The sequence below is a fragment of the Scyliorhinus torazame genome, chromosome 1 (genome assembly GCF_047496885.1).
Source record: "Scyliorhinus torazame isolate Kashiwa2021f chromosome 1, sScyTor2.1, whole genome shotgun sequence".
Classification (NCBI taxonomy): Eukaryota; Metazoa; Chordata; class Chondrichthyes; order Carcharhiniformes; family Scyliorhinidae; genus Scyliorhinus; species Scyliorhinus torazame.
The window spans coordinates 293,829,929-293,857,460 of NC_092707.1; the positions used below are offsets into that span (position 1 = coordinate 293,829,929).

At 49.1% G+C, this 27,532-nt stretch overlaps 1 protein-coding gene across 1 annotated transcript in view; it reads right to left on the bottom strand.

Moving 5' to 3' along the window:
- LOC140421095 (synaptojanin-2-like) overlaps positions 1–27,532 on the bottom strand; it is a 287,869-nt gene that overhangs the window by 229,958 nt on the left and 30,379 nt on the right. The window contains 1 exon segment of the mRNA XM_072505504.1: positions 1,182–1,449. Within this exon segment, the coding sequence (XP_072361605.1) occupies positions 1,182–1,449 (268 nt within the window).

Consider the following 27,532-nt stretch of genomic DNA (forward strand, 5'->3'; position numbering starts at 1 on the left):
TGGCTATAATTTTCCAAAAGAAATCTGGCGTTTGTGAAATTTATGCACCAGAGGATCCTAGAATTTTATAGAACAGAAATATGATATGAATCCTGTGCTGGTATAAGTCTGTTCGCAACCTCAGTGTCACGTTTGATCCTGAAATGACCTTCTGACTTCCAATTCATCCATTATTAAGTTTTCCTATTTCCACCTCCATTACATCACCTGACTTCATCTCCATCTCCGCTCAGCTGCTGCTGAAACCCTCATCCATGCCTTTATTACCTCTAGAGTCAGCTATTCCAGTATAGTTCTGGCTGGTCTCTCAAAATTCTGGCTTCCATAAACTTGAGGTCAGCTAAAACTCTACTGCCTGGATCTTAACTCTCACCAAATCTCATTTCCCTATCTCCCTGTGCTACAGGTCTCTTTCTTTGAGCACAGTTGTCAGATGGCCTCATTATGAATGCCTGGCTGAGCTCCATGAATAATTAATTCACTTAGTTTAACAAGCAATGTTTATGCAGCTTGAAGGGGAGTGCAAGCTTTTATTGATATCACCATCACTTTGCTGATTTTTCTTGTGGTTTTTCATTGACATGTGTTTATTTACACATGATTAAGAGGCCCGAAGTGGATTTTAAAAATTTGAAATTGATACAGTGAATGGCTGTGATCGATCGACAGCTTTTTGAGAAGGTAAGAGGGGCAATGTATTTCAATAGGAATGCTGAGTGTTTTGTTTTTGGTTACCGATTTGAGACGAGGGTTTCACCAGTGTTTCATAACTCCTTTGAGAGGCCATGAGCCACATCTTTAATGGAATGGCCCAACTCTATGAAAGTTGGGGGGGGACGTTTGAAATGTCCATCTTGGCAAAAGAGCTGGGAAGGACGGGAGTGCTCTGTGCAAGTTTAGCTAAACCCACCTTTATCTCATTGTCAGAAACTGGAATGGGGGTGGGAATTCCAGAATCAGGTTCCACCCATCATTTCTAAAGGCCTACCAACATAGCCCAACTTGCTTAAAATCCAGGTCCACATATACAGGAATGGAAGCTGAGCTTTGTGGAGTCTATTACTCACACCACACTCCACGAGGGTTCCACCCACAGAGCTGGAGGACAGGGGTCAGCTTAGTACATTTAGGAGGATTACCATTTTATGATACAACTAAATGAATTAAAACAATAAGCTAACCAGAAAAAACGGCTTCCTGCCTCGCGATCCTTTGCATGTAGCTTCTGTGCACAAAGATTGAGATCAAAGGTAGAACCTGAAGTTGATGAAAAATAAAACATCCCAGAGTTCAGCAGTTTTCTCAAGGCAGTGACTCGCTCTTCATCTGCTGTCACTTCTTGAAGTGGAACAAAATCCGTTATGGTAATCTTGCAAATGTCAGTGTCACGGATCCTCCCTACTGATGTACAACCGGTCACCAGAACCAGAAAGCAGAGCCTCGACTCACCTGGAAATGAAGAGCATAGAATTAAAAACTCTCAACAGCTGGTCGGGAGTAATGTAGAGAATTTACAGGAGCCTGCAAAAAAAAAAAAAACAGTGGGTCCTCTCAAAAAATGATCAATAAGAGAAATACAAAAGCCATGACATGGAAACATTATACAAGTAGTGTTTTAGACTTCTTTTAAACTTCAGGTTTACTATTCTTCTTGGCAACATTGAGCCTCTTCTTTTCGCTACTATCCTTAGCCTCTTAATCTTCCAAATCAAAATTTCGCCTCACTCCTGTTGTTCCAAAGTTCCATACAATCCCTACAGTGCAGGAGGCAAATCGGCCCATCGAGTTTGCGCCGATCTCCAAAGCAGCACCCTATCTAGGCCCATACCCTGCCCTTTCACCATAACCTGAGCATCTTTGAACACTAAAGGGCAATTTTAGCATTGTCAATACACCTAACCTGCACTTCTTTAGACTGAGGTAGGAAACCGGAGCATCCGGAGGAAACCCTCGCAGACAAGGAGAGAAAGTGCAAATTCCTCACAGACAGTCACCCAATGCTAATACTGAACGACCTGATTTTGGGCCCGAAGAGGAACCATGAGATATCGGAATCATATATGGAATCATACAATTTACAGTGCAGAAGGAGGCCATTCGGCCCATCGGGTCTGCACCGGCCCTCGGAAAGAGCAACCCACTTAAGCCCCATCCACCTTACCCCCGCAACCCCACAGGACACTAAGGGCAATTTAGCATGGCCAATCCAGCTAACCTGCACATCTTTGGAATAGGACAGGAACGTGGTGGTGGAAGTAGAAAGTCAGCCGTGATCTTAATGAAAGGGTGTGCAGGTTCAAGAGGCTATATGATCTACTATTTTATTCAGTTCCTTACTGTGGTTTTAAAAGTTGCAGTCCATAATTACCATATCCACCATTTCTGGTATTTATTCCCACATATCCTTTTATAAACAGTGATGAAAAATAATGCTTAGGTGTTCAACAATTTCTCCATCTTTGGAGACCATTCTTCCATGTTACAGAGGTGGAAATATTTGTGATGGAACAGATGCATATTTGGAAATTCAATTGGGGTTGAATAAGGCAGTGAAACTGTGAACAATCTGATCCATGTCAAGCACCAGGCAGGAATAGAAAATTGGTTGACTGTATTACACAATGTGTGGTGGAGGCAGAAGACAATCATTTTGATATTTTTAATGTTTAACTTAAAGAAACCATGAATCATACAGGACTGGATGTCGGACAAGAGGTCTGATAACACAGAGGCAGTGGAAAGGTGAAGAGTGTTGGTGGTGAAGCAGAGCTGAGTGTATGTGGTGTTATGGGCCAGGGTTTAGAGAACCCCAAAGTGTATCATGGAGTTCACCTGACCCACAACTTTTAATAGATTGTGGTATGGGGAGCACACGGCCCACTCTACAGGTGTGGTACAGCAGAAATGGAAAAGTATTTTTTTTAAAGCAAAACAATGTTTATTCTATGAACTCAAGTTAACTTTTTTTAAACATACAGTGAACATCTTAACAACCATTAATTCAAATACAACCCCCAAAGACTACAACACTAAGTAATCCTTTAAGCTTTCCTTTTAACATCCATAAGACTTAAAAACAAAACCTTTAACAGAAGCACATCAGGTTAAAGTCACTACTGAGAGCAGTTATAAGTTTTAAATCACCAAAGGATCGATTTACATTCTTTAGATTACAGAGAGAGAGAGACTAACACCCCTTCTGGCTGTGACTGCAGCTACCCAGCTCTGAAAATGAAACTAAAGCACACCCTGCTGCAAACAACCTAAAATGAAAGTAAAAAGCTGACAGACAGCCCAGCTCCACCCACACTCTGACATCACTGATAAACACCCATTTCTTAAAGGTACTCTCACTACAGATATTTATATACACACCCATTTATAAACACCCATTTCTTAAAGGTACTCTCACATGACAGTGGTCAAAGTATCTCTGGGAAGTGACCACATCGTCAAAGGGCGGGACAGAAATGAGGAAGGGGGGTCGGGTGTTGATTAATTCTTGGGATACCAAGAGATAAGGAAGAGAAACCATCATCGCAGATAATGTTCTAGTTTGGCTTGATTTGGAAAAGTGAAACCAGTGAAGGGAGCCTCACTGAGTTTGACAGCATTAAAGTAGCACTGGAGGAGGATTGTGTGATCAACCCTGTCAAAGAAAAAGGGAACAATAGTGCACCATTGTCACAGACACAGAAGTTGCTTTCCGTTGCTTTGATTAAGAGTTGTTGCCAAGTTGTGCTTAGGGTGGAAACTCGGAAAGTTTCAAACTTCGAGTGGCTGGAAAGACGGGCATGAATTTGGGAGGAAATACCTGTTCAAGGTCTTTCGACGTGAAAAGGAGGTTGGAGATGGAATGATAATTTCCAGAAACAGAGGAAGCAGGCATTGAATGTTTTCATTGCAGTAACGACTGCAATTTTGAAAGGGAACAGGACAGTAGCTCGGGAGAGGAATCGCTAACAGTGGAAAGGTGGAGGTCCAAGATTCAGCAGGGAAAAGACTCCGAAACGCAGATTAGAAGGTGAAGAAAAGGTGGTGAAATGTATTCAGGACAGCGTTTTATGTCAATATGTCGAAGGTCCAACAAGGGATGGCACAATGCTGGATCTAATTCTGGAAACAAAGCTAGACAGGTGTTCAAAGTAGCAGTGGGGAAGCATTTTATTGATAGCAACAATACCACAGTATGATTTAAGTTTGTTATGGAAAAGGAAAAATATGGTCTGTAAAAAACGGTTTTGGATTAGGGGAAGGCAGATTTTATTAGAATAAGGGAGGATCTGGCCTTGGTAGACTGGGAACAGCTTCTTGTGGGAAAATCTAGTGCAGAGCAGTTGGGGGGGGGGGGGGGGGAGGGTTCAAAAAGGAAATGGGGAAAGAATATAAGCCCAATGTGCCCTTTAGGGTGAAATGTAGGAACAACAAGTCCAGAGAATCTAGATTTCTAGGAATATTCAGGACTGGATAAGGAGGAAAAGTGAGGCTTTTAGCAAGTACAAAGGAGCAATTCAGCAGATGCCAACTGAGTATAGAAAGTGCGCAGGCGGTGGGGGTGGAAACTTACAAAAGCAATTAGGAGAACAAAGAGGGGCATAAAAAGTACTGTTGGGTAGGATTAGGGAACATCCCAAAATATTCTATGGGTGCGTTTCTCTGTAAAAATTTCTAAGTTCATTTTGTGGCGTGTTTTTCAGAAAGTTTCCCACCGCTATTCAATAGCAGGTAGTCATTTTTTTCGTGCCCTGGGGAGTTTCTCACCGGTTTGGGCCACACTTATAATTTGTTTTTTAGCACTGGGGAGCTGAACTCAGAGATCGAGCCGCCATTTTGAAAAGGTGCCCTGATCTCTAAGTGAGCTTGTGGGTCCCCACACGCACCCTACCCATGGGAAATATCACCCTCCTCACACATGGGCACTACCCATACCCCCCCCCCCCCCCAAGTGAGGAAACTGCCCAGCTGGCACCTTTTCACTGCCAAGCTGGCACGAGCATAGCCTGGGTGCCAGGATACCAGTGCAAGGGTGTCAGGTGCTAGGTGTCACTGCCAAAGGTCAGGGGCTGAGAGGGGGGGGGGGGGCATGCCCATCAAATGAGGGTGGAGGGGAGTTCAAAAGGTGGGGGAGTAGTTCAGGGCAGGTAAGTAGGTGCCTCCGGGAGGTTGGCTATGGGGTTTCTGGGGGTAACCCCTCAGGCCCCTTACAGCACCCCCTCCCTTCCACAGCCCCCACCCATCACACTACCCCCCCCCCCGCCAACCTCCCGGAGGCACCTACTTACCTGCCCTGAACTACTCCCCCACCTTTTGAACTCCCCTCCACCCTCATTTGATGGGCATGCCCCCCCCCCCCCCTCAGCCCCTGACCCTTGGCAGTGACACCTAGCACCTGACACCCTTGCACTGGTATCCTGGCACCCAGGCTATGCTCGTGCCAGCTTGGCAGTGAAAAGGTGCCAGCTGGGCAGTGCCAAGGCGACCGCATTCCAGGGGAGAGTCAGGGAACCACCCTGCACTTACCCTGACCACCCAGGGGTCTCGGAGGGTCTGGGAGATTCCCCCCAGGTGCTGTTCCGCCTGGTCCACTTTTGTGTGGACCAGTGCTAAACTGTGCCCAGCTGCAACATCCCTGGGGCAGCCGTTGAATCGACAGATGCCGGTGGATCCTGGACAGGTCGGACATAAGTAGGTTTACGACCTACTTCCGCGAGGATCATTTGGTCCCGCCCCTTTTAGGCAGAGTTCCGACTCCTACATCTTGTGGGACTTGGGTGAATCCCGCAAGGTGCGAAGGCTGTCGGGAGGCCCGCTGGAGGGCTCTCCCCGGATTCGCCAGCCGCATTGTGCTCTCGCTTGAGCGCAACACATATATGCATATTATGGGGAAGAGGATACCCAGGGAAAGACTAGGGCCCATTAAAGACCTTGGAGACAATCTATGCGCGAAGCAGGAGGATATTGGTAGGGTATTTGTTTAGCACACTGGGCTAAATAGCTGCCTTTTAAAGCAGACCAAGGCAGGCCATCAGCACGTTTCAAATCCCGTACCAGCCTCCCCGAACAGGCACCGGAATGTGGCGACTAGGGGCTTTTCACAGTAAATTCAATGAAGCCTACTTGTGACAATAAGTGATTTTCATTTCATTTTTTTAATTAAAGGAGTACTTCACATCTGTCTCAGCAGGAGGATATCGGTACTGAATTTGGGGAGCGGGACTGTGAGAATCTTGACAGTTTAACATAGAGAGTGAGGTGGTCTTGGAGGTTATGGCAGGCTTAAAAGCAGACAAATCTCCAGGTCCCAATGAGTTATATCCCAGACTGCTTTGGGAGGCAAGGAAGGAAATTACTGGGGCTCTGATCCAAATTATTAATTCCTCTATGGCCACAAGGGAGGTGCCAGAAGATTGGAGAACATCTAATGTGTTTCCAATTTACAAGAAAGGTGGTAGAAATGAACCAGGGAATTACAGACCAATGGTAGGGAAACTATTGGAGAAAATTCTGAAGGAGTTAATTATCTCCACTTGGGGAAGGACGTTTTGATCAGGGGTAGTCAGATTGGCTGAGAGAGGGAGGTCACGCAGAACAAATTTGCTTGAATTGTTCAAGGAAGTGATCGAGTGTGTAGATTAGGGTAGTGCAGTTGATGTAGTTTATAAGGGTTTCATCAAAGCCTTTGACAAGGTTCGACATGGGAGGCTGATAAAGAAGATAAAAGCGCCTGGGATACAGGGTAACCTGGCAAGTTGGATCCAAAACTGGCTTAGTGGCAGGAGACAGAGGGTGGTGGTAGAAGGCTGTTTGTGTGACTGAAGACCGATGGCCAGTGACGTGCCAGAGGCATCAGTGCTAGATCCCTTATTGTTTGCGATATATAAACGATATTGATGAGGATGTGAGGGTGGATGGTAAGTAAGTCTGTGGATAACATGAAGATTGGGCAGGGGGCATCTGGACATAGCGGCGTGGGGGAGGGAGTTGATCATAGTAGGGAGTTGATCATCAGTGGGTGGACTCAGATGTCGGATGGTTGGGGAGTCCGACGTTGGGGGGCGGGAGTCGGACATCGGAGAGGGTGCTGGTCATAGGGGGGACGTTGCAGGTAGGGGGGTGCGCGTTGACCTGGTGGGGGTTGGCAGGGTCAGGTCGAGTGGGGCACGGGGATGAATCCCGGGGGGGGTGCGGGGGTTGGCAGGGGTTGATGTCCCATGCGGGGCTCAGTCTGAGTCTTTGAAAGAATTAGAACAAAAAAAAAATGTACTTGCAACTTCAGCATTATTATCTTCGAGTAACTATGAGGGTAAAGCTGTAACAGAACCATCCAAAGATAGTAATTCAAATTGCTTTGTCAGATGGTTCCCAGCGCAGTGCAATTCAATTGTCCAGGGGAAAGTTAGCGCTTCTAGACAATTGTCGGGTAAACCCATACCTGGGAATTTCAAAGAGGGATTCCCCAGTGCATCTTTGGGGTACCCTCCAAATGCGATGCTGGGGAGCCAGGAAGTTCACAGCCGTAAGATTATTTTCCAACATTCTGAGAGTGACTGCATTACCAAACTGTAAAGTGTTTGGGGATGTCTTTAGGTCATTTAGTGGCAGGAGACAGAGGGTGGTGGTAGAAGGCTGTTTGGGAGGAGAGATGGCAGATGGAGTTTAATCCGGACAAATGTGAGGTAATGCATTTTGGAAGGTCTAATGCAGGTAGGGAATATACAGTGAATGGTAGAACCCTCAAGAGTATTGAAAGTCAGAGAGATCTAGGATTACAGGTCCACAGGTCACTGAAAGGGGCAACACAGGTGGAGAAGGTAGTCAAGAAGGCATACGGCATGCTTGCCTTCATTGGCCGGGGCACTGAGTATAAGAATTGGCAAGTCATGTTGCAGCTGTATAGAACCTTAGTTAGGCCACACTTGGAGTATAGTGTTCAATTCTGGTCGCCACACTACCAGAAGGATGTGGAGGCTTTAGAGAGGGTGCAGAAGAGATTTACCAGAATGTTGCCTGGTATGGAGGGCATTAGCTATGAGGAGCGGTTGAATAAACTCGGTTTGTTCTCACTGGAACGATGGAGGTTGAGGGGCGACCTGATAGAGGTCTACAAAATTATGAGGGGCATAGACAGAGTGGATAGTCAGAGGCTTTTCCCCAGGGTAGAGGGGTCAATTACTAGGGGGCATAGGTTTAAGGTGAGAGGGGCAAGGTTTAGAGTAGATGTACGAGGCAAGTTTTTTTACACAGAGGGTAGTGGGTGCCTGAAACTCACTACCGGAGGAGGTGGTGGAAGCAGGGATGATAGTGACATTTAAGGGGCATCTTGACAAATACATGAATAGGATGGGAATAGAGGGATACGGACCCAGGAAGTGTAGAAGATTGTAGTTTAGTCAGGCAGCATGGTCGGCACTGGCTTGGAGGGCTGAAGGGCCTGTTCCTGTGCTGGACATTTCTTTGTTCTTTTGTTCTTTGTCATGAAGAGTACCATATAAATGCAAGCACTTTTTTGTTTATTTGTTCTAGTTTATAAACCTATCAAAATATTTAAAGATATAATAAGGATTGATTAATCGGAATCATGAAAGTGTTTACAATGGTTGCATGATCCTATTAACACTGCCCGAAGCAGCAAATGGAAATGTTCGTATTTTTAGAAATACAGCTCATCTCTGAAAATATGAACAAGCCATTTAAGGTTTCTGGTTCATGGAGGATTACTCAACTGGGTCTGGAAACTTTGCTTAGAATAGAAAATGGCCATCACGTTCACCAATCAAATTTGAATTCAGTTAGCATTAAAATCCCATTTGTGCAGGCAGTCAAATACGTGGAATGTTGCCCTTCAACAATCCCTGACTATTTGTCTAGTTATACAGCAGCAAAGAAAAGGCAGCTCTCACCAAATGAGCCAAAATACACCTTCGAACTGGGCAACTGAAAATTAATTTTACAATCCAGCAAATGCTTTTGTGAAGAAAGTAAGTCAATTAAACAGGGGTTTGGATAAATAAGTTTTTATCCTGCAGCTAATCGAAAAGCAAATGTGTATACATTTAAATCGCTTTTTATGAAAAAGTGCTTTGCAATTCATATACATGTTAACTTATATAAATAGACTGAGCTAACCATTGTCAGAGAACCATTCTTTACAAATCCACCAATGGCATCTCTGATTGCAGCAAGTGAGAGTGAGTCAATCTGATCAGTTTAACTTGGGTTCAATAACCCGACTTCCAGTTCAATAACGTGTTGATGGTATCCAGGTGTTTAGTTGCTGGAACAGGATCAATTTCGCAGGCGAGATTCACGGGGGAGTTGTGAGTCATTGGGGATGAGGAAATTGTGATCCCGCAGATCAGGTGATGGATTAGCTATGCAGTTGGTTCTCAGTTCACATTTGAAGTCAGTTAGAATTCAATTACACTCACAAAATGCAAAGTTCCTTAACATTAATGAGCTGAAGAACCAGTGTTTATGCATCGCTCTTAAGATTTGCTAAAGCCCGTCAGATCATATTTCAATCAACCAGTTCTTGCCATACAAGGCAGGCATCTGTGAAACTGACAAGCCCGTGCTCTTCAGTGACCTACTAATAGCCAATCCCTTTTCAGCTCATTGAGTGCCAATGAACAAGAAAACCCGAGTTTCAGGTTGAACAGGAATTGGTATCTGAGTTAAAGCTCAGGCTCAAGCTATTTACAGAAAGAAGAAAAAAAAAAATCACACCTCATATTCAGCTAATTAAAAACGTGTCTTTGAGGTCGGTTCTGCTAATCCGTGGTTTACTATACTTAACTAATTTGGCTTGTGTAGATCAACAAAACTGATGTAAATATTTGAGAATTCCTGGGATAATGGGAGAGTGCACTGTCACTAAACACCACTTTCAGAAAGCAGGCAATTTATCACTTTAGGCCTAGAGTGGTAGTGTTGTACAATACCATCCATTTATTCCTGTTTAGTACAATTAGCATAAGAGCAACTACACTATCGATTAGATGGCAAAATTAATCTAACAAGGTATCATTGAGCTTCATCTTTCACAAAAATATAAACAACACATTTACAATTCATCCTTGCTTCTAATTTAAAGGGTTTTGGGGGAGGAGCTAACAGGAGAGTTCATTTCTGTTGATCAAAGATGGTGTAAATGTGCTCAAAGGTTTACATCAGAGGCATGTCTACCTGATCAATACCATTGCTAATCATGAAGTTCTTGCCAGAGAAGTCAAATTTAGTATTATTGTAATTATTCCAGGGTTTGCAGAGAATCTAGATAGACTGAAGAACCTTGACCTGTTTTCCTTAGAGGTGAGAAGTGGGAGAGAACATCTGTTAGAACTGTTCAAAATCACATGGGGGGGGGGCTGGATTCTCCGTTAGCTGACGCCAAAATCGCGAAACGCACTAGGCGGGAGAATAGCTTCCGACGCCGAAATCAAGCCAGGCGCCAGTTTGACGCCAAATCAGGATTCGCTGGCCCCCCCAAAATGACAAAATCGCAGCGCCCGCCGCGTTCCCTGAAAGTACAGTAGGCATATCATTAGCGGTGCTGATGACCGTTTCTCCGGGGCCTCCGCGATTCAGTGCCTCAGATGTGCCAAATTCCCGACGGCGTGTTGATTGTTTCTTTTTTTTAAAAAATATATTTTATTCAAACTTTTTGGCCAACCATGACAGTACATTGTGTATCTTTTACACAGTAATATAACAATATAAATAACAATGGCCAGTTTTTTAAACAAGAAATAAATAATATATAAACAAAATCAAAATTAAAAAACTAAACTAAATGGCAACTGCCTTGTCCCAAATAAATACTCTCCAAAAATACAATTCAGCAGTCCAGTATACAATTACCTATAACAACAACCTATACATATTATACTTATACACTAACATCCCTGAGAGTCCTTCTGGTTCCTCCCCCCCCCCCCCCGCCTCCGTCGCTGCTGCTGTCTTCTTCTTTTCCATTCCCTCTTTCCCTCTATCTTTCTGTGAGGTATTCGACGAACGGTTGCCACCGCCTGGTGAACCCTTGAGCCGATCCCCTTAGGACGAACTTAATCCGTTCCAGCTTTATAAACCCTGCCATGTCATTTATCCAGGTCTCCACACCCGGGGGCTTGGCTTCCTTCCACATCAACAGTATCCTGCGCCGGGCTACTAGGGACGCAAAGGCCAAAACATCAGCCTCTTTCGCCTCCTGTACTCCCGGCTCTTCTGCAACCCCGAATATAGCCAACCCCCAGCTTGGTTCGACCTGGACCCCCACCACCTTCGAAAGCACCTTTGTCACCCCACCCAAAACCCCTGTAGTGCCGGACATGACCAGAACATGTGGGTGTGATTCGCTGGGCTTCTCGAGCATCTCGCACACCTATCCTCTACTCCAAAAAATTTACTGAGCCATGCTCCAGTCATATGCGCTATGTGTAATACCTTAAATTGTATCAGGCTTAGCCTGGCACACGAGGACGATGAGTTTACCCTACTTAGCGCATCAGCTCACAGCCCCTCCTCAATCTCCTCCCCCAGCTCTTCTTCCCATTTCCCTTTCAGCTCATCTACAATAATCTCCCCCTCGTCCCTCATTTCCCTATATATATCTGACACCTTACCGTCCCCCACCCATGTCTTTGAGATCACTCTGTCCTGCACCTCATTCGTCGGGAGCTGCGGGAATTCCCTCACCTGTTGCCTCGCAAAAGCCCTCAGTTGCATATACCTGAATGCATTCGCTTGGGGCAACCCATATTTCTCGGTCAGCGCTCCCAGACTTGCGAACTTCCCATCCACAAACAGATCTTTCAGTTGCGTTACTCCTGCTCTTTGCCATATTCCAAATCCCCCATCCATTCTCCCCGGGGCAAACCTATGGTTATTTCTTATCGGGGACCCCACCAAGGCTCCCGTCTTTCCCCTATGCCGTCTCCACTGTCCCCAAATTTTCAAAGTCGCCACCACCACCACCAGGCTTGTGGTGTATTTCTTCGGTGAGAACGGCAATGGGGCCGTCACCATAGCTTGTAGGCTAGTCCCCCTACAGGACGCCCTCTCCAATCTCTTCCACGCCGCTCCCTCCTCTTCTCCCATCCACTTACTCACCATTGAGATATTGGCGGCCCAGTAGTACTCACTTAGGCTCGGTAGTGCCAGCACCCCCCTATCCCTACTACGCTGCAAGAATCCCTTCCTCACTCTCGGGGTCTTCCCGGCCCACACAAAACTCATGATACTCTTCTCAATCCTTTTGAAAAAAGCCTTCGTGGTCACCACCGGGAGGCACTGAAACACAAAGAGGAATCTCGGGAGGACCACCATTTTAACCGCCTGCACCCTCCCTGCCAGTGACAGGGATACCATGTCCCATCTCTTGAAGTCCTCCTCCATCTGTTCCACCAACCGCGTTAAATTTAACCTATGCAATGTACCCCAATTCTTGGCTATCTGGATCCCCAAGTAGCGAAAGTCCCTTGTTACCTTCCTCAGCGGTAAGTCCTCTATTTCTCTGCTCTGCTCCCCTGGATGCACCACAAACAACTCACTTTTCCCCATGTTCAGTTTATATCCTGAAAATTCTCCAAACTCCCCAAGTATCCGCATTATCTCTGGCATCCCCTCCGCCGGGTCCGCCACATACAACAACAAATCGTCCGCATACAGAGATACCCGGTGTTCTTCTTCTCCCCTGAGTACTCCCCTCCACTTCCTGGAACCCCTCAATGCTATTGCCAGGGGTTCAATCGCCAGTGCAAACAATAATGGGGACAGAGGACATCCCTGCCTCGTCCCTCTATGGAGCCGAAAATACGCAGACCCCCGTCCATTTGTGACCACGCTCGCCATCGGGGCCCTATACAGCAGCTGTACCCATCTAATATACTCATCTCCAAAGTCAAATCTCCTCAACACCTCCCACAAATAATCCCACTCCACTCTATCAAATGCTTTCTCGGCATCCATCGCCACCACTATCTCCGCTTCCCCCTCTGGTGGGGGCATCATCATTACCCCTAGCAGCCTCCGTATATTCGTATTCAGCTGTCTCCCCTTCACAAACCCAGTTTGGTCCTCATGGACCACCCCCGGGACACAATCCTCTATCCTCATTGCCATTACCTTGGCCAAAATCTTAGCGTCTACGTTCAGGAGGGAAATAGGACCCGCATTGCAGCAGGTCTTTTTCCTTCTTTAGGAGAAGCGATATCGTTGCCTCTGACATAGTCGGGGGCAGCTGTCCCCTTTCCCTCACCTCATTAAAGGTTCTCATCAGTAGCGGGGCGAGCAAGTCCACATATTTCCTGTAAAATTCAACTGGGAATCCATCCGGTCCCGGGGCCTTCCCCGCCTGCATGCTCCTAATTCCTTTCACTACTTCCTCCATTTCGATCTGTGCTCCCAGCCCCACCCTCTCCTGCTCCTCCACCTTAGGAAATTCCAGCTGGTCCAGAAAACACATCATTCTCTCCTTCCCATCCGGGGGCTGAGCTTCATATAATCTTTCATAGAATGCCTTGAACACTCCATTCACTCTCTCCGCTCCCCGCTCCATCTCTCCCTCCTCATCCCTCACTCCCCCTATTTCCCTCGCTGCTCCCCCTTTCCTCAATTGGTGGGCCAGCAACCTGCTCGCCTTCTCCCCATATTCGTACTGTACACCCTGTGCCTTCCTCCATTGTGCCTCTGCAGTACCCGTAGTCAGCAAATCAAATTCTACATGTAACCTTTGCCTTTCCCTGTACAGTCCCTCCTCCGGTGCCTCCCCATATTGCCTGTCCACCCTCAGAAGTTCTTGCAGCAACCGCTCCCGTTCCCTACTCTCCTGCTTTCCTTTATGTGCCCTGGTTGATATCAGCTCCCCTCTAACCACCGCCTTCAGCGCCTCCCAGACCACTCCCACCTGGACCTCCCCGTTATCATTGAGTTCCAAGTACTTTTCTTTTTTTTTTTTAAATAATATTTTATTGAAAATTTTTGGTCAACCAACACAGTACATTGTGCATCCTTTACACAACATTGTAACAATACAGATAATAATGACCTTTTTTAAATTTAAACAAAAACAACAACAAATAAATAAATATTAAATAACAAAAAATAAAAACTAGCCCTAATTGGCAACTGCCTTGTCTCAGGCCACACCCCCCCCCCATCCCATCCCCCCCCCATCCCATCCCCCCCCCCCCCCCCCCCAAGTCCTGGGCCGCTGCTGCTGCCTTCTTTGTTCTCCCCTATCTATCTTTCCGCAAGATATTCGACGAACGGTTGCCACCGCCTAGTAAACCCTTGAGCCGACCCCCTTAGGACAAACTTAATCCGCTCTAACTTTATGAACCCCGCCATATCATTTATCCAGGTCTCCACCCCCGGGGGCTTGGCTTCTTTCCACATTAGCAATATTCTGCGCCGGGCTACTAGGGACGCAAAGGCCAAAACATCGGCCTCTTTCGCCTCCTGCACTCCCGGCTCTTGTGCAACCCCAAATATAGCCAACCCCCAGCTTGGTTCGACCCGGACTCCTACTACTTTTGAAAGCACCGTTGTCACTCCCATCCAAAACCCCTGTAGTGCCGGGCATGACCAAAACATATGGGTATGATTCGCTGGGCTTCTCGAGCACCTCGCACACCTATCCTCCACCCCAAAAAATTTACTGAGCCGTGTTCCAGTCATATGTGCCCTGTGTAATACCTTAAACTGAATCAGGCTTAGCCTGGCGCACGAGGACGACGAGTTTACCCTGTTTAGGGCATCTGCCCACATCCCCTCCTCAATCTCCTCCCCTAGCTCTTCTTCCCATTTCCCTTTTAGTTCGTCCATCATAGTCTCCCCTTCGTCTCTCATTTCCCTATATATATCCGACACCTTACCGTCCCCCACCCATTTCTTTGAGATGACTCTGTCCTGCACCTCTTGTGTCGGGAGCTGCGGGAATTCCCTCACCTGCTGCCTCGCAAAAGCCCTCAATTGCATGTACCTGAATGCATTCCCTTGGGGCAACCCATATTTCTCGGTCAGCGCTCCCAGACTCGCAAACTTCCCATCCACAAATAGATCTTTCAATTGCGTTATACCTGCTCTTTGCCACATTCCATATCCCCCATCCATTCCCCCCGGGGCAAACCTATGGTTGTTTCTTATCGGGGACCCCCCCAGTGCTCCGGTCTTTCCCCTATGTCGTCTCCACTGTCCCCAAATCTTCAGTGTAGCTACCACCACCGGACTCGTGGTATAGTTCCTTGGTGAGAACGGCAATGGGGCTGTCACCATAGCCTGCAGGCTGGTCCCCCTACAGGACGCCCTCTCTAATCTCTTCCACGCCGCTCCTTCCTCCTCTCCCATCCACTTACTCACCATTGAAATATTAGCGGCCCAATAATACTCACTTAGGCTCGGTAGTGCCAGCCCCCCCCTATCCCTACTACGCTGTAAGAATCCCTTCCTCACTCTCGGAGTCTTCCCGGCCCAAACAAAACCCATAATACTCTTTTCTATCCTTTTGAAAAAAGCCTTCGTGATCACCACCGGGAGACACTGAAACACAAAAAGGAATCTCGGGAGGACCACCATCTTAACTGCCTGCACCCTCCCTGCCATTGACAATGCTACCATGTCCCATCTCTTGAAATCTTCCTCCATCTGTTCCACCAACCGCGTCAAATTTAGCCTGTGCAATGTGCCCCAATTCTTAGCTATCTGGATCCCCAGGTAACGAAAGTCTCTTGTCACCTTCCTCAACGGTAGGTCTTCTATTTCTCTACTCTGCTCCCCTGGATGCACCACAAACAGCTCACTCTTTCCCATATTCAATTTATACCCTGAAAAATCCCCAAACTCCCCAAGTATCCGCATTATTTCTGGCATCCCCTCCGCTGGATCCGCCACATATAGTAGCAGATCATCCGCATATAAAGATACCCGGTGTTCTTCTCCTCCCCTAAGTATTCCCCTCCATCCCTTGGAACCTCTCAGCGCTATCGCCAGGGGCTCAATCGCCAGTGCAAACAGTAATGGGGACAGAGGACATCCCTGCCTTGTCCCTCTATGGAGCCGAAAATATGCCGATCCCCGTCCATTCGTGACCACACTCGCCACTGGGGCCCTATACAACAGCTGCACCCATCTAACATACCCCTCTCCGAACCCAAATCTCCTCAACACCTCCCACAGATAATCCCACTCCACTCTATCAAATGCTTTCTCGGCATCCATCGCCACTACTATCTCCGTTTCACCCTCTGGTGGGGCCATCATCATTACCCCTAACAACCTCCGTATGTTCGTGTTCAGCTGTCTCCCCTTCACAAACCCAGTTTGGTCCTCATGAACCACCCCCGGGACACATTCCTCTATTCTCATTGCCATTACCTTGGCCAAGACCTTGGCATCTACATTGAGGAGGGAGATTGGTCTGTAGGACCCGCATTGTAGCGGATCCTTTTCCTTCTTTAAAAGAAGCGATATCATTGCTTCTGACATAGTCGGGGGCAGTTGTCCCCTTTCCTTTGCCTCGTTGAAGGTCCTCGTCAGTAGCGGGGCGAGCAAGTCCAAATATTTTCTGTAAAATTCAACTGGGAATCCGTCCGGTCCCGGGGCCTTTCCCGTCTGCATGTTCCTAATTCCTTTCACCACTTCTTCTACCGTGATCTGTGCTCCCAATCCCATCCTTTCCTGCTCTTCCACCTTGGGAATTTCCAGCCGATCCAAAAACTCCATCATTCTCTCCCTCCCATCCGGGGGTTGAGCTTCATACAATTTTTTATAAAATGTCTTAAACACTTCATTCACTCTCTCCGCTCCCCGCTCCGTCTCTCCATCTTCGTCTCTCACCCCCCCTATTTCCCTCGCTGCTCCCCTTTTCCTCAATTGGTGTGCCAGCAATCTGCTCGCCTTCTCTCCATATTCATACTGTACACCCTGCGCCTTCCTCCATTGTGCCTCTGCAGTGCCTGTGGTCAGCAAGTCAAATTCCACATGCAGCCTTTGCCTTTCCCTATACAGTCCCTCCTCCGGTGCTTCCGCATACTGTCTGTCCACCCTCAAAAGTTCTTGCAACAACCGCTCCCGTTCCTTACTCTCCTGCTTCCCTTTATGTGTCCTTATTGATATCAGCTCCCCCCTAACCACCGCCTTCAACGCCTCCCAGACCACTCCCACCTGAACCTCCCCATTGTCATTGAGTTCCAAGTACTTTTCAATGCATCCCCTCACCCTTAAGCACACCCCCTCATCCGCCATTAGTCCCATATCCATTCTCCAGGGTGGACGCCCTCTTGTTTCCTCCCCTATCTCCAAGTCTACCCAGTGTGGGGCATGATCCGAAATGGCTATAGCCGTATATTCCGTTCCCCTCACCCTCGGGATCAATGCCCTACCCAACACAAAAAAGTCTATGCGTGAATAGACTTTATGGACATAGGAGAAAAACGAGAACTCCTTACTCCTAGGTCTACTGAATCTCCACGGGTCCACCCCTCCCATCTGCTCCATAAAATCCTTAAGCACCTTGGCTGCTGCCGGCCTCCTACCAGTCCTGGACTTCGACCTATCCAGCCTTGGTTCCAACACCGTGTTAAAGTCTCCCCCCATTATCAGCTTTCCGGTCTCTAGGTCTGGGATGCGTCCTAGCATTCGCCTCATAAAATTGGCATCGTCCCAATTCGGGGCATACACGTTTACCAACACCACCATCTCTCCCTGTAATTTGCCACTCACCATCACGTATCTGCCCCCGTTATCCGCCACTATAGTCTTTGCCTCGAACATTACCCGCTTCCCCACTAATATAGCCACCCCCCTGTTTTTCGCATCCAGCCCCGAATGGAACACCTGCCCTACCCATCCTTTGCGCAACCTAACCTGATCTATCAGTTTCAGGTGCGTTTCCTGTAACATGACCACATCTGCTTTAAGTTTCTTAAGGTGTGCGAGTACTCGTGCCCTCTTTATCGGCCCGTTAAGCCCCCTCACGTTCCACGTGATCAGCCGAGTTGGGGGGCTTCCCACCCCCCCCCCTTGCCGGTTAGCCATCATCTTTTTCCAGCTTCTCGCCCAGTTCCCACGCGGCTGTATTTCTCCCAGACGGTGCCCCCCCGCCCATCCTTTCCCGCACCCACTCCCCCCTTTCCCCAGCAGCAGCAACCCAGTAATTCCCCCCTCCCCCCCCCCCCCCGCTAGACCCCCCGCTAGCGTAATTACTCCCCCCATGTTGCTCCCAGAAGTCAGCAAACTCTGGCTGACCTCGGCTTCCCCCCGTGATCACGGCTCGCCCCGTGCGGCGCCCCCTCCTTCCTGCTTCTCTATTCCCGCCATAATTATCATAGCGCGGGAACCAAGCCCGCGCCTCTCCCTCGGCCCCGCCTCCCATGGCCAACGCCCCATCTCCTCTCCCTCCCCACCTCCCCCCATCACCACCTGTGGGAGAAAGAAAAGTTACCATACCGCAGGATTAATCATACAATCCCTCTTCGCCTCCCCCCCCACTCGTCCCACCACTTTGTCCAAACGTTCATTTTCGTAGTCCAATCATTCCAATTTTTCTTCTACAATAAAAGTCCACGCTTCATCCGCCGTCTCAAAGTAGTGGTGCCTCCCTTGATATGTGACCCACAGTCTTGCCGGTTGCAGCATTCCAAACTTTATCTTTTTTTTGTGAAGTACCGCTTTGGCCCGATTAAAGCTCGCCCTCCTTCTCGCCACCTCCGCACTCCAATCTTGATAGACGCGGATCACCGCGTTCTCCCATTTACTACACCGAGTTTTCTTCGCCCATCTAAGGACCATTTCTCTATCCTTAAAACGGAGAAATCTCACCACTATGGCTCTGGGAGCTTCTCCTGCTCTCGGTCCTCGCACCATAACTCGGTATGCTCCCTCCACCTCCAACGGACCCGTCGGGGCCTCCACTCCCATTAACGAGTGCAGCATCGTGCTCACATATGCCCCGACGTCCGCCCCCTCCACACCTTCAGGAAGGCCAAGAATCCTCAAGTTGTTCCTCCTTGCGTTATTTTCCAGTGCCTCCAACCTCTCCACAGATCGTTTCTGGTGTGCCTCCTGTATCTCCGACTTCACCACCAGGCCCTGTATGTCGTTTTCATTCTCTGCTGCTTTCGCCTTCACGACCCGAAGCTCCTGCTCCTGGGTCTTTTGTTCCTCTTTCAGCCCTTCAATCGCCTGTAATATCGGGGCCAACAACTCTTTCTTCATTTCCTTTTTTATCTCCTCCACGCAGCGTTTCAAAAACTCTTGTTGTTCAGGGCCACATATGAAACTGCCACCTTCCGACGCCATCTTGGTTTCTGCTTGCCTTCCTTGCCGTTGTTCCAAAGGATCCGCTGCAATCCGGCCACTTTCCTCTCCTTTTTCCATCCGTGTCCAGGGGGAACACCCTTCTGGTTTACCGCACGGTGTTTTCAGCCGTTAAAATTGCCGTTGGGGCTCCTATCAAGAGCCCAAAAGTCCGTTTCACAGGGAGCTGCCGAAACGTGCGACTCAGCTGGTCATCGCCGCACCCGGAACAGTTCCAAGTACTTTTCAATACACCCCCTCACCCTTAGACACACCCCCTCATCCGCTATTAGTCCCATGTCCATTCTCCAGGGTGGACGCCGTTCTTTTTCCTCCCCTATCTCCAAGTCCACCCAATGTGGAGCGTGATCCGAAATAGCTATAGCCGTATACTCCATCCCCCTCACCTTCGGGATCAACGCCCTTCCCAAAACAAAAAAGTCTATTCGCGAATAAACTTTGTGGACATAGGAGAAAAAGGAAAACTCCTTACTCCTAGGTCTGCTAAATCTCCATGGGTCTAATCCTCCCATCTGCTCCATAAAATCTTTAAGCACCTTGGCTGCTGCCGGCCTCCTTCCAGTCCTGGACCTCGATCTGTCCAGCCTTGGTTCCAGCACCGTGTTAAAATCTCCACTCATTACCAACTTCCCCACCTCTAGGTCCGGAATACCTGGTCCGGGAATGCTGAGCCCCAGGCTAATAGAATAGATGGCATTGAGGTACGTAGGGAAGAGGTGTTGGCAATTCTGGACAGGCTGAAAATAGATAAGTCCCCGGGACCTGATGGGATTTATCCTAGGATTCTCTGGGAGGCCAGGGAAGAGATTGCTGGACCTTTGGCTTTGATTTTTATGTCATCATTGGCTACAGGAATAGTGCCAGAGGACTGGAGGACAGCAAATGTGGTCCCTTTGTTCAAAAAGTGGAGCAGAGACAACCCCGGCAACTATAGACCGGTGAGCCTCACGTCTGTAGTGGGTAAAGTCTTGGAGGGGATTATAAGAGACAAGATTTATAATCATCTAGATAGGAATAATATGATCAGGGATAGTCAGCATGGCTTTGTGAAGGGTAGGTCATGCCTCACAAACCTTATTGAGTTCTTTGAGAAGGTGACTGAACAGGTAGACGAGGGTAGAGCAGTTGATGTGGTGTATATGGATTTCAGCAAAGCGTTTGATAAGGTTCCCCACGGTAGGCTATTGCAGGAAATACGGAGGCTGGGGATTGAGGGTGATTTAGAGATGTGGATCAGAAATTGGCTAGCTGAAAGAAGACAGAGGGTGGTGGTTGATGGGAAATGTTCAGAATGGAGTACAGTCACAAGTGGAGTACCACAAGGATCTGTTCTGGGGCTGTTGCTGTTTGTCATTTTTATCAATGACCTAGAGGAAGGCGCAGAAGGGTGGGTGAGTAAATTTGCAGACGATACTAAAGTCGGTGGTGTTGTCGATAGTGTGGAAGGATGTAGCAGGTTACAGAGGGATATAGATAAGCTGCAGAGCTGGGCTGAGAGGTGGCAAATGGAGTTTAATGTAGAGAAGTGTGGGGTGATTCACTTTGGAAGGAATAACAGGAATGCGGAATATTTGGCTAATGGTAAAGTTCTTGAAAGTGTGGATGAGCAGAGGGATCTAGGTGTCCACGTACATAGATCCCTGAAAGTTGCCACCCAGGTTGATAGGGTTGTGAAGAAGGCCTATGGAGTGTTGGCCTTTATTGGTAGAGTGATTGAGTTCCGGAGTCGGGAGGTCATGTTGCAGCTGTACAGAACTCTGGTACGGCCGCATTTGGAGTATTGCGTACAGTTCTGGTCACCGCATTATAGGAAGGACGTGGAGGCTTTGGAGCGGGTGCAGAGGAGATTTACCAGGATGTTGCCTGGTATGGAGGGAAAATCTTATGAGGAAAGGCTGATGGACTTGAGGTTGTTTTCGTTGGAGAGAAGAAGGTTAAGAGGAGACTTAATAGAGGCATACAAAATGATCAGGGGGTTGGATAGGGTGGACAGTGAGAGCCTTCTCCCGCGGATGGAAATGGCTGGCACGAGGGGACATAGCTTTAAACTGAGGGGTAATAGATATAGGACAGAGGTCAGAGGTAGGTTCTTTACGCAAAGAGTAGTGAGGCCGTGGAATGCCCTACCTGCTACAGTAGTGAACTCGCCAACATTGAGGGCATTTAAAAGTTTATTGGATAAACATATGGATGATAATGGTATAGTGTAGGTTAGATGGCTTTTGTTTCGGTGCAACATCGTGGGCCGAAGGGCCTGTACTGCGCTGTATTGTTCTATGTTCTATTATACGTCCTGTCATGCGCCTCATAAAGTTGGCATCATCCCAGTTCGGGGCATATACGTTCACTAAGACCACCGCCTCCCCCTGTAATTTGCCACTCACCATCACGTATCTGCCCCCACTATCCGCCACTATGGTCTTTGCCTCAAACATTACCCGCTTCCCCACTAATATAGCCACCCTCCTGTTTTTCGCATCTAGCCCCGAATGAAACACCTGCCCCACCCATCCTTTGCGAAGTCTGACCTGGTCTATCAGTTTCAGATGCGTCTCCTGTAACATAACCACATCTGCCTTAAGTTTCTTAAGGTGTGCGAGTACCCGTGCCCTCTTTATCGGCCCGTTCAGCCCTCTCACATTCCACGTGATCAGCCGGGTTAGGGGGCTCTTTACCCCCCCCCTTGTCGATTAGCCATCGCCTTTTATCCAGCTCCTCACCCGGTTCCCACGCAGCTGTGTCCCCCCCAGGCGGTGCCCTCCCGCCCCGCCCACCCCACCCCATACCAGCTCCCCCTTCTCCCCAGCAGCAGCAACCCAGTAAATCCCCCCTCCCACCCCCCCCGCTAGATCCCCCACTAGCGTAGTTACACCCCCCATGTTGCTCCCAGAAGTCAGCAAACTCTGGCCGACCTCGGCTTCCCCCCGTGACCTCGGCTCGCACCGTGCGACGCCCCCTCCTTCCTGCTTCCCTATTCCCGCCATAATTATCATAGCGCGGGAACAAAGCCCGCGCTTCCCTTTTGGCCCCGCCCCCAATGGCCAATGCCCCCAGCTCCTCCACCTCCTTTCCTCCCTCCCCCACAACCTGTGGAAGAGAGAAAAGTTACCGGGTTGCAGGATTAACAACATAAAAATCATCTCTCCCCCCTTTTTTCCCCCCCTCTTCGCCCCACCACTTTGTCGCAAACGTTCTTTTTTAATAACCCGCTTATTCCAATTTCTCTTCAACAATAAATGTCCACGCCTCCTCCGCCGTTTCAAAGTAGTGGTGCTTCCCTTGATATGTGACCCACAGTCTTGCCGGCTGCAGCATTCCAAATTTAATCTTCTTTTTATGAAGCACCACCTTGGCCCGATTAAAGCTCGCCCTCCTTCTCGCCACCTCCGCACTCCAGTCTTGATATACACGGATCACCGCGTTCTCCCACCTACTGCTCCGAGTTTTCTTTGCCCATCTGAGGACCATCTCTCTGTCCTTAAAACGGAGGAATCTCACCACTATGGCTCTGGGAATTTCTCCTGCTCTCGGTCCTCGCGCCATAACTCGGTATGCTCCCTCCACCTCCAACGGACCCGTCGGGGCCTCCGCTCCCATTAACGAGTGCAGCACCGTGCTCACATATGCCCCGACGTCCGCCCCTTCTGCACCTTCAGGAAGACCAAGAATCCTTAAATTCTTCCTCCTCGCATTATTCTCCAGCGCCTCCAGCCTTTCCACACATCGTTTATGGTGTGCCTCGTGCCTCTCCGTTTTCACCACCAGGCCCTGTATATCGTCCTCGTTCTCGGCAGCCTTTGCCTTCACGACCCGAAGCTCCCGCTCCTGGGTCTTTTGCTCATCTTTTAGCCCTTCAATCGCCTGTAATATCGGGGCCAACAGCTCCTTCTTCATCTCCTTTTTAAGCTCTTCCACGCAGCGTTTCAAGAACTCTTGTTGTTCAGGGCCCCATGTTAAACTGCCACCTTCCGACGCCATCTTGGTTTTTGCTTGCCTTCCTTGCCGCTGCTCTAAAGGATCCACCGCAATCCGGCCACTTTCCTCTCCTTTTTCCATCCATATCCAGGGGGGATTCCCTTCTGGTTTACCGCACAGTGCTTTTAGCCGTTAAAATTGCCGTTGGGGCTCTTATTAAGAGCCCAAAAGTCCGTTCCACCGGGAGCTGCCGAAACGTGCGACTCAGCTGGTCATCGCCGCACCCGGAAGTCGTGTTGCGTGTTTCTAATGTGCTATAAAATTTTGTGAACCTGGCGTGCTGGCTGCGGCAGCAGAGAGAGGAGGTAGGAAGTGGCGTGGGGTGACTGCAGGATTCCTGCTCGGACACCGGCCATGCTTTCTGCGGGGGCATGGGGGGGGGGGGGGAGACAGGGCAAGCAGCCGGGAAGCCCCCCCAACAAAATAGGGGCGGTGCCTAGCCACAGACCGCCATTACAGGTAGCATTGTGGGGGGCAGCACGGTAGCATTGCGGATAGCACAATTGCTTCACAGCTCCAGGGTCCCAGGTTCGATTCCGGCTTGGGTGACTGTCTGTGCGGAGACTGCACATCCTCCCAGTGTGCGCGTGGGTTTCCTCCGGGTGCTCCGGTTTCCTCCCACAGTCCAAAGATGTGCGGGTTAGGTGGATTGGCCATGATAAATTGCCCTTAGTGTCGGGTGGGGTTACTGGGTTATCGGGTAGGGTGGAGGTGTTGACCTTGGGTCGGGTGCTCTTTCCAAGAGCCGGTGCAGACTCGATGGGCCGAATGGCCTCCTTCTCCCTGTAAATTCTACGATAATCTACAGCAGCCATCTTGCTGGCCACTCCCATTGGTCTTCTTAACGACCTTATCTACCTGTCCTGCTGTCTTCAGAGATCTGTGGTCCCTTTGATCCTCTGTACGTACTTGGGACCGAACTCACATTGTATATTCCCTTGTCTTGTTAGTCCTCCAGAAATGCATTACCTCACATTTTTCATGGTTAAGTTCCCTTTGCCGGGCAGCACGGTGGCGCAGTGGTTAGCATTGCTGCCTCACGGTGCCGAGGTCCCAGGTTCGATCCGGGCTCTGGGTCACTGTCCGTGTGGAGTTTGCACATTCTCCCCGTGTTTGCGTGGGTTTCGCCCCCACAACCCAAAAATGTGCAGGGTAGGTGAATTGGCCACGTTAAATTGCCCCTTAATTGGAAAAAATGAATTGGGTACACTAAATTTTTTTTTTTTTAAAGTTCCCTTTGCAACTATTCTGCCCCTCTAACCAGCCCATCTATATTGTCCAGTAATCTAAGGCCTTGCTCCTCACCACACCAGCAATTTTTGTGTCATCTGCAAACTTACTTACCATACCTCCTACATTCACAACCAGATCATTAATTTATCCTACAAAGAACAAGGGGCCCTGCACTGATCCCTGCGGAACACAGGTTTCCAGTCACAAAAACAACCTTCATCCATTACCATCTGCCTCCCACCACAAAGCCAGTTTTGGATCCAACTTGCCAAATTGCCCTGGATCCCATGGGCTCTTACCTTCTTCATCAGCCTCCCGTGTGGGACCTTGTCAAAAGCCTTATTTAAACTCCATGTAGACTACATTTCTTTTTAGGAAACATTTTATTGAGGCATTTATAATTTTAACATATTAACGTTCGAAATAACAGAACGGTCCGACACACACAAGAATCCCGCAGTAACATGCCCAACTTCCCCCTGCCCTAACTCCGAGCTATCCATATATTAGATTCCCTGCCCTTATTCTCCACTTCCATATCTCCCCTTCCCCTATTCCCCCCCGCCCCCTTCTGCTGACGGTCAGTTTTTCTTAAAGAAGTCGATGAATGGCTGCCACCTCTGAGCGAACCCCTGTACTGAACCCCTCAAGGCGAACTTGATCTTCTCTAGCCTGACAAACTCTGCCATGTCGCTGACCCACACCCCTGACTTTGGAGGCTGTATCCGGGCCACCAGGGAGGCAAAGGCCAAAACGTCAGCCTTTCTCCCACCCTGGGCTCCCGGATCTTCCGACACTCCAAATATTGCCACCTCTGGACTCGGAGTCACCTTCCCTTCCAGAACATGACATCTGTGAATCCCTGCCAGAATCCCCTCGGATTCGGACACGCCCAAAACATATGTACATGATTCGCCAGACTTCCCCCACACCTGTCCTCCACCTCCTCAAAAAACCTACTCATCCGGCCACAGTCATATGAGCCCTATGGACCACTTTGAACTGGATCAGGCTAAGCCTGGCACATGACGAGGATGCATTGATTCTTTTCAGGGCACTCTCTCATAGCCCAACTTCCAACTCTTCCCCCCCCCCAACTCATCTTCCCACTTCCTCTTCAACTCCCCGATTGGGACCCCTTCCCAATTCTTTATATATTTCCGAGATCCTCCCCTCCCCAACCCCTGTTTTTGACATCACCTTGTCCTATAGTCTTCTCAGAAGGAGGCGAGGGAAGCTTGGAACCTGCCTCCGGACAAAGTCCCGTACCTCCAGGTATCACAATCCGTTCCCACCCGTAACTCAAACTCCTCCGCCAGGCTCGGGAAACCCTCCTCAATGAAGAGATCCCCAAATCTCTCAATCCCTGCCCGCTGCCACTTCCTAAAGCCCCCATCCAGCCCCCCCAGAGCGAACCGGTGATTGTCACAGATCGGTGACCACACCGACGCCCCCTCCAGTCTCATATGCTGCCTCCATTGCCTCCACACTCTCAGGGCTACTACTACTACTGGGTTTGTGGAGTACCGAGCCGGCGAGAACGGCAGAGGTGCAGTCAACAGAGCCTGCAGACTTGTGCCCTTACAGCATGCCGCCTCTACCCGACCCCTCCCTCACTACCTACTTCCTAAACATCAAAATATTAGCCACCCAGTAGTAATTAATCGGAAGGGCCAAGCCTCCCTCCCCGCACTCCCGCTCAAGGACCTTCTTCACCCTTGGCGCTTTCCCAGCCCATACAAAACCTGAGATCGCCTCGTTATTTTCCTAAAAAACGCCTTGGAGATAGAGATTGGGAGACACTGAAACACAAACAGCAATCTGTGCTAAACAGCCCCTCAGTCTCCTCTCCTGCCCCCTTGCCTGGATTGCGAAGACCTCGCTCTTGCTCATGTTTAGTTTGTGGCCTGAGAACTGGCCAAATTCCTCCAGTATTCCCATAATCACTACCCCCCCCCAATGGGTCTGTTATATACAGGAGCAAATAGTCCGCATAGAGCGAGAACCTATGCTCCACCCCTCCCCTCTCACTATCCCCCGCCAAATGTTCGATGCCCTCAGCGCCATTGCCAAAGGTTCTATGACCAGGGCAAACAGTAGTGCAGAGAGTGTGCACCTCTGCCTTGTCCTCCTGCACAGACCAAAATATTCTGACCGGACCCGGTTGGTCCTTACATTCACCACTGGTGTCTGATAAAGCAACCGGACTCAATCCACGAATTCCTGCCCGAACCTGAACCTTCCCAGGACATCCCACAGGTACCTCCACTCCACCCGATCAAAGGCTTTATGTGCATCCATGACCACCACCACCTCGACCTCGCGCTCCTCTGCAGGCATCATTATCACATTTAGGAGCCACCTAATGTTGGATGTCAGTTGTCGTCCCTTCACAAATCCCGACTGGTCCTCCCCTATTACCCCCGGCACACAAGCCGCTATGCGCATGGCCAAGACCTTTGCCAGCAATTTAGCATCCACATTCAAGAGGGAATTCGGTCTATACAACCCATAAGTCTCCGGATCCTTATCCCGCTTCAAAATAAGGGAGATTGTGCCTGCAATAACGTTGGGGGGAACACTCCCAGTTACTTGGACTCATTAAAAGCCTTTACCAGGAGCGGCCCCAGCAACCCAGAGAACTTTTATAAAACTCAACCGGATATCCATCAGGTCCTGGGGCCTTACCCGATTGCATCGCCCCCAACCCGTCTCTCACCTCCCCAAGCCCAATTGGGGCTCCCAAACCCTCCACCAACTCTTCATCTATCCTCGGGAACTCCAGCTCCCCCCCCAAACCCTCCTCCCCGGCTGGGGGTTCCGATTTGTACAATCTACTGTAAAACTCCCGAAACACATCATTCACCCCCGCCGGATCCAAAACCACCTTCGTCTGTATCTCTCACTTTCCCATTCTCTCTCGCCGCCTCCCGTTTCCTCCGCTGGTGCGCCAACATCCTGCTGCCTTTTTCCCCATATTCATACACCGACCCCTTCACCCTCCTCAACT